Consider the following 7474-nt stretch of genomic DNA (forward strand, 5'->3'; position numbering starts at 1 on the left):
GAGGACCTGGCTTGTGATTACCCCAGTTCCATCAATATTTTACTCTAAAAACTTCAGCTTTGGCTAAAATTACCCTCCTTTAACTTTATTTCCAGAAAGTAAGGTCAACTCATAGACATGAAGTAATTTTACCTTTAGTTACTTGAAGTTTAGCTGGTCCTCTACATGCTTTGCTTCTTTTTCGCCTCACAATCAAGAGGTTGTGAGTTCAACCCTAGGTAGAGGCAGATGTAGGGTCTCCTGCTTGAGCAGGGGGTTGGACTAGATGACCTGCAAGGTCCCTTCCAACTCTGCTAATCTGTTAGAAGAAATTTGAACCTTGGCTAAAGTTACCTCAAGGGCCAACAACTTCACTTTGCCCAAGAGAGTGAGCTGTTATTCCAGAGACTGAAGCAATTTTGCCTTTTTAAGCTGATTTTAACACTTAATTCACCTGCTGTGGTTTAGCCCTTTTTAACTGCCTACAAAAACTGCCTCAGCTTTGTGCCTCCTGAACTAATTCTTTTACTCTTCCCCACCTGTGGATGATTTGGTCCTAATTTTTAACAAGGCACAGCTGAAATTACCTCAGGCTCCACCAAATATTTTATTGGACTCCTTAAAAACTTGGCTAAAAAAAAGAATTCAGCACCCAGAAGTTTGCCTCATTTCCCTGAGGGAAAAGCACTTTTCCTGGGACCCAGTGAGGTAACTGTGGTACTTTGGAGTCCTTTAAATAAGATGCAGAGATATTACCTCAGCCATTCCTGGCATTTTACTCCTAAGAGTATTTTTACTCCTATGAATGGACTTTTAAGAATTAAAATTACCATAGGTGCTATCCTTACTACTCGAGAATAGGCTATTCCTTAGTGCCCCCATCCCACACCACCTCTAAGCCTCCGCTAGAATTACCTCAGGGCGCAAGAGGCTACGGCACCGTCCGCTACGGCATTGAGCAAGGGGTTGGACTAGAAGACCTCCAGGAGTCCCTTTCATCTCTGTTCTGATTGATCTTGCTCTTAACCCATTTCAGATGGGTGACCTGGGCAAATCAAATGTGAAGCACTCTCTAGGCCAGTGTTTCTCAACCTTGGCAACTTGAAGATGTCTGGACTTCAACTCCCAGAATTCCCCAGCCAGCATTCGCTGGCTGGGGAATTCTGGGACTTGAAGTCCAGACATCTTCAAGTTGCCAAGGTTGAGAAACACTGCTCTAGGCCACCTTTCAACGAGTTGTAAGGAGGCAGGTGCATGCATTCTCCTAGGAGTAAATGCATGTTTTATTACCATGTGTCTGCTGTGAGCACATTGCACATAAGAGCCAGACCCACGGTCCAACTTTTCAGGCCTATTTATATAGTTCTTCTACATATCAATCATAACATGATGCAGTGGCATAGAAACTAGAAATCTGAGTGTCTGCTGGCGCTGTGACTGCCACTGTAAAGCAATGGTGGTGGACCCCTCATAATGTTTCCCATGGAGACCTGCTGGAAAAGACACCTCCTTAGTGATGTGAAGCTGCCTCATCCCAGTTCAAATGATTATCTGGCCAGATAGCAAATAATTCCCTAGCTAACTGTCCAGGTGTCCAGGGAGATGTTGGCCATATCACCCGCTTTTGACTCTTTCGAAGCGGAGGTGAAAAGGCCTTCCAGACAGAAACCCCAAACTCCAGCTCAGTTAAGCAGCCATTATTTCTGTGTGCAGGTTTTGATACTAATATTTTAAAAATTAATTCCACCTTTTTTACTTATGTCAAGGTGGCAATCATACATAATATGTTTAGCACAAAACAACCCTGTGAGGGGGGCTGATCCAAAGTCACCTACACCTGCTTTCTTGCCTTAAGGTGGCACTAGAACTCACTGTCTCCTGGGGATTGGCCCAAAGTCACCCAGATTCATCATATCTAATGCTGGACTCCATTGCGAGGTTGATTTTACCCTCCGAATTCAAGGGGGCCTAACCCTAACCCTAAGTGGAGTTTTCCCCCTATGGGATTCCCCCATATATTTCACCTGGAAGCCATGACTGTGTTTACATTCGGACTCCACTTTTTCTTCACTTCGTTTCCTGTGAAGCTTGTAAGGATTGGTGGCAAAGTTACTATTTCCTTATTATTGTACTCTTATGTGCAAACAGTCACTAAACGGGGATTGTAGCCGAAGAGGAAAGATTTTGGTCCAGGGGGGGAAATGAATATCATTGAAAAAAGCTCTTTTTTATGTCTACACATTTTGATCTTTTTGAGCCCATCTATGGCCACCTTGTTCAGATTTGGGTTGGAAAGTGTTCTTAGCAAGAATAAACAGGTTTCTCCTGCAATTGATCCTAATTGAGAATTTATCCCTTCGGCTTTGTCCTCTTACAGATCCTGGTGAATAAAACGGTGTTCAGGACTTTTTTATTTCCAAGCCTAAGTAATCCTTGGGAGGCAGAGAATAGATGGGGCGGGGCCAGTCAGAGGTGATATTTACGGGTTCTCTGATCTACTCAAAATTTCCGCTACCGGTTCTGCTGAAAAACACCTCTGCAAGGGCAATTTTCCAACAGAGCGCTAGAAATGGGTTCCTGGATGGCCTTCTAGAGGCAATTCCACTCCTCTGCACTCGAGAATGTATTTATCCCTCCAGTATTCCAGAGATTAAGATTTCAACTCTTCAAGGCTATGTTAGCTGGGAATTATGGGACGTGCCTCTGGAAGACACCATGCTGGACCTTCTCTCCACTCCCACTGCCTACCTGCTTTCTTGATCCCCAGTTGGGATCAAAGCCAACTCACCTCGAAGCACTTTCCACGTCCCAAAGGGAAAGTGTCAGAGGAGATACGTTCATATTACCATATATGGTGGACATGTGCGGAAGCTAAAAGATACTGGACTAAAATTCACACATGGTTGGAAAAAATGACAGAAAAACATAAAGAGCCAGAAATATTTTTATTGGGGATTTTACTGGAAATATATAGTAGAGAACTGAAATATTTGATTGCAAATGTGTTAACAGTGGCTAGAATTGTATTGGAAATTAAAATTGGAAAAATGAGAAAACACCAACGCAGGAGGAAGTTATTCAGAAAATAATGGAACGTGCTGAAATGAGTAAATTGACATTTGAAATTTGAGAACAAGAAGATAAACAATTTCATATGGGATTTATTCTATCAATGGTTAGACAAAAAAATATGGAAATGAAATATGTTAGAGAATTTTACAATACAAGGATAATGGAATGATATAGAATATAATATAAAGATGTACTACTATTGGATGGATTTAGGCTGATGTAATCACAATATAAAATAATTTAAAATTTAGAATTTCTCACATAAAATGAAGTAATAATATAGTCAAATAAATGATTAACAATGATAACCATGTATGTATGTATGTATGTATATGTATGTGTATGTATGTATGTATGACATAATGGCTAAGTTGCTGGCCGTATTATCGCTAAACAAGGACTGCTTGCATATCACTTAAACCTTATCTGTACGTTGAGAAAGTCAGTATTAAATTCATTTGTGCTTCATTCTAGACAAATAGTTAATTTAGGAGGGGAGGAATGAACAGGTCCCTGCAGTCCCAAAGGAGCCTCGTACCAACCTGGTATTCGGCCTCATTGACAATGAAGATGATCTCAAAATTCTCACCCTTCTGTAAGGGTTTCGTATATCTATCTTCTTTTCGCCACCTGCGAGATTCATATGAGTTGAGCACAACTATCCCTTGATTAATATGAGGGTTGAAGTGGAGGAGAATGTCACCCTCCTCAAATTTACCAATGGCAAAGTCCATCCTGAAACTGGAAAGAAGAGAGGAAAAGGGTAGAAGGATATTAAATGGGAGGGGCAGGAATCTCAGAGTAGAGGTCTCATTCCCCCTTTCTCCTTTGCCCTGAAACTAGAATCTATAGGATGCTGGGTTTCTGCTTGAAGAGAAGAATCAAGTTCCTAGCCATCATGCTTAGTTGTACTTAGAAGAAGCAGGAAGTAGAACTCTCCAAAGAATTAAGGAAGACTTTAATCTTGGCATAGAATTATTTAGCCTTCCCTTAACAACATGTTAATCTTATTACTATTGTTTCGAGTAATCTTGCCCTTCCTGTGAACCCCCCAAAGTAACATTACTTGTGGCCCCTTCTGGGCACTTTGCCTTGCACGTATACAGACATTCCAGGATGGAGTCCATCAGAGACAGGATGACTGTAAGGGGTAGTCTGGAAGACATAAGATGATGACCAATAACTATTGCAAAATAGAACTCTGTGTCAAGGTTCTGACTGTCAAACCCAATCAAGCCAGCATAGTTGAATTGATCCAATCTCTTAATGCAAAACTTTATTGAGTACATCATTTCAGCACAGCATGAGAGCAAACCAGCTCTAACTAACTCCACATGTCCCGTATAGATAAAGTATAGAACTTCCCCTCCCCCCCATTAATGCAGGTCATATTGTCCAATTAGGTGTAGAAGTATTGTTGTGAGAAGATGTCCATGGCTCTATCAAACACCTGTTGAAATGACCTTGCTTCCCATAAGATGGTTTCTTGTTATTGTCTGGCACTGACATTCCAATTTTCCCCTCCCCATCACCCCTTGATGATTGGCAAGTTGAGAAGCAATAATGGCTAAAACAGCATGAGCACACGTCAAACTTCACATTTTGACTTTCAAACCAGCCAACTGCAATCTGTGCCTTGTATCAGCCTTTCCATGAGGTTCTGAGTCAACCAGAGACCTCCTGGGACGGCCTCTGTAAGGATTAATTCCCCCAACGCGGCAGGGAAGGAAGGCTGGAGGAAACACCAGAACCGCAGCCATGGACCGGTTCTGCTTTAGCTCTATGGGGGGACAGGTAGAGGCCAAACTATTCACCGACTGTATTGAGACCTCAGCATCTCCTGGACAAGTCGGGAAGTCCCATGAGCCACTCCCATGGACACCTTCCCACCCAGGCTAATCTCATGCTTCCAACATGTTGGCGCTCAGGTTTTTTACCAGCCCAGATCATATACAGGATGATAGGAGTTCTAATAACAGATCAGATCAGACAATGTTCTCATTCCTTGCGTTTCCCCTGACGTTTCCCAAGGGACAACCAGACAACTGAGAACTGCCTAGCAAACATCTGGATCCTGCCTGTTGGTCCAATCAGCAGCAGGAAATGTTCACCATAAACATTCTAACTGGAGCATGGTGGCTCCAGTTAGAGGTGGCTGTGCTCCCTGCAAAGGCTGAGGCAGGAAGTGGTACTTGAGGGGCACAAACAATGTGGGCTTTACAGCCCCTCTCTAAGCAGTTTACAGAGTCAGCCTATTGCCCCCAATAATCTGGGTCCTCATTTTACTGACCTCGGAAGGATGGAAGGCTGAGTCAACCTTGAGCCACTCAGGATTGAACTCCTAGCAGTGGGCAGAGTCAGCCTGCAATATTGCATTCTGACCACTGCGCCACACCACAGCTTCCCTTGTGACTGAAGACATAGGCTGCCATGTTCAGCCATCACATAATTCTTGGTCCTTGCGTTTGTTAATAAGAATGTGTGGGCATCTGTTAAGCCATTCTAGGAGTTGACGCCACGCATCCTAACATTGTTAAGTTGAGAAACACTTCTTTATATTCATCTACAAGGGTAAAACAGGATCTTGGCCTGGGATAAATTTCCTCCCTGTTCAGATGCTGGTCCTAGCATCACTCCAGGATGGATTTTTTTTGCTAGCATGCAGAGTCATAAGCCAACACAACTGCAGACCCAAAAGGGCCATGATTTGTAGGGATGAAGAAAAAGGTGTATGAGAAGAATGACTGGAGAGGACAAAGAGAAAGTGATAGCTTGGGGAATCAATCCCCAAAGGGAGATCCCCAAAGAGAGATCAAAGATCAGGAGGTGCTGACATCTCAATACAAATACTTACCATCATTGCTCCTCCCATTACGGACAGAGATTGCAGTTCCAGGTCTCCATCAATCCTAATGACCTGGACGTTTTGTGGGGGGATCCTGTGGTGATAGTTGCATATGCTCTTCCTGTTCATCAGGACCTGTCAGAGGGCAAAGCCAAAATGATCAACTCTCAGTTCGGATCATCCATTTTCTTTGGGGGGGGGGAAACCTGTTTATTCTGCCCAGAAACACATCCCACCCCAAAACTAAGCAAGGGAGCCCCTAGAGGGGGTCAAAAAGGTCAAAATATATACATGTAAAAAGGGAGAGGCCTTTATTTACTGCAATAGCAGTAAACTTATATACCACTTTACAATGCTTTACAGCCCACTCTTTGTTTAAAGAGTCTGCATTATTGCCCCCAGCAATCAGGATCCTCATTTTACCCACCTCAAAAGGATGGAAGTGCTGAGTCAACCTTCAGCCTGGTGGGATTTGAACTGCCAAATTGCAATCAGCGGCAGTCAGACGAAGTAACCCGCAGTACTGCACCCTAACCACTGCGCCACCTAGGCTCTTGAATACCCATTTTCCCCTCCAGATCAAAAGCTTTTCCCTTCGGTTACAGGTCGTCCTCATTAAGTGACTGTTTGCAGTTAGGACACTGATGAAATTGTAACTTTGCAACCAATGCTTACATTTACAGCCTTCACAGGACTGCAAACCAAAAAAAGCTAAAGTTTGATCAGAAACACAGGTTTCACTTAACAACGTCATCAATTACTCAGTTGTTACTAAACGAGAACATTTGTACATCACTTGAACCCTACATGGAAGATATGAAGTTGGGGAAGTTGGTATTAAATACATTTGTGGCTCATTCCAGGCAAAGGGTGAATTCTTGGGGGGGGGGGGGAGACAAAGAGGCACCTGAAGCCCTAAAGGAGCCTCGGTCATGGGTACCAACCTCGTATCCGAAATCACGGACAATCAAGATGACCTCGATTTGGTCGTCTTTTTGGAAGAAATTCATATGTTTCTCTTCCTTTCCCCACCTGCCAGCCTGAAATGTGTTGAGCCCAAATGTCTCTGCATTGATGTGATGCGTGAGGTGGAGGGGAACATCAGCCTCCTTATGGTGGCCACAGGCAAAGTCCAGCTGGAAATTCACCCAAGTGCTGGAAGAGAGAGAGAGAGAGAGAGGAAAAGACAAGCAGAAAATTAAATGGGAGGTGCAGGAAAGAGTAAAGTTCTCCCCTCCTCCTCTCCTTTGTCTTGAAGCTAGTATTTCTAAGAGATTGTCTTGTTTGTTTAAGAGAAGAATCAAGTTCCTAACTATTGAGGCTTATTTGGAGTTAGAAAAAGCAGGAGGAGGAACTATAAAAAAAATTAAGAAAGGGTTTAATTTTGGCATGCAACTGGATAATATAATCTAGTCTCGACATAATAAATTTATGGCTATTATTTTCAGTTAGGTAGCTCTTGCCCTTCTGTGAGCCCCCAAAGAAACCTTACCTGTTCCTGTGTTTGGGCACTGTGCCTTGCATATATACAGACATCCCAGGATGGAGTCCGCCAGGGACAAGCTGATGGTAAGGGAG

The 7474-nt window shown here is 43.2% G+C and overlaps 1 protein-coding gene across 1 annotated transcript; it reads right to left on the reverse strand.

Annotated features, from left to right (window-relative positions):
• Positions 1–2935: 2935 nt before the first annotated feature.
• On the reverse strand, positions 2936–7474 carry LOC148047738 (32 kDa beta-galactoside-binding lectin-like). The gene is made up of 5 exons (XM_087707770.1): positions 7389–7474; positions 6841–7051; positions 5906–6031; positions 4118–4206; positions 2936–3792 (listed from the first exon to the last, which is right to left on the reverse strand). Exons 1-5 carry the CDS (start codon positions 7430–7432, stop codon positions 3534–3536), a joined length of 729 nt encoding a protein of 242 aa, XP_087563896.1. The 5' UTR covers positions 7433–7474; the 3' UTR covers positions 2936–3533.

This window comes from Thamnophis sirtalis, unplaced genomic scaffold (assembly GCF_051295495.1).
Source record: "Thamnophis sirtalis isolate CommonGarterSnake01/CBP01778 unplaced genomic scaffold, rThaSir2_p1.2 scaffold_3, whole genome shotgun sequence".
Lineage (NCBI taxonomy): Eukaryota > Metazoa > Chordata > Lepidosauria > Squamata > Natricidae > Thamnophis > Thamnophis sirtalis.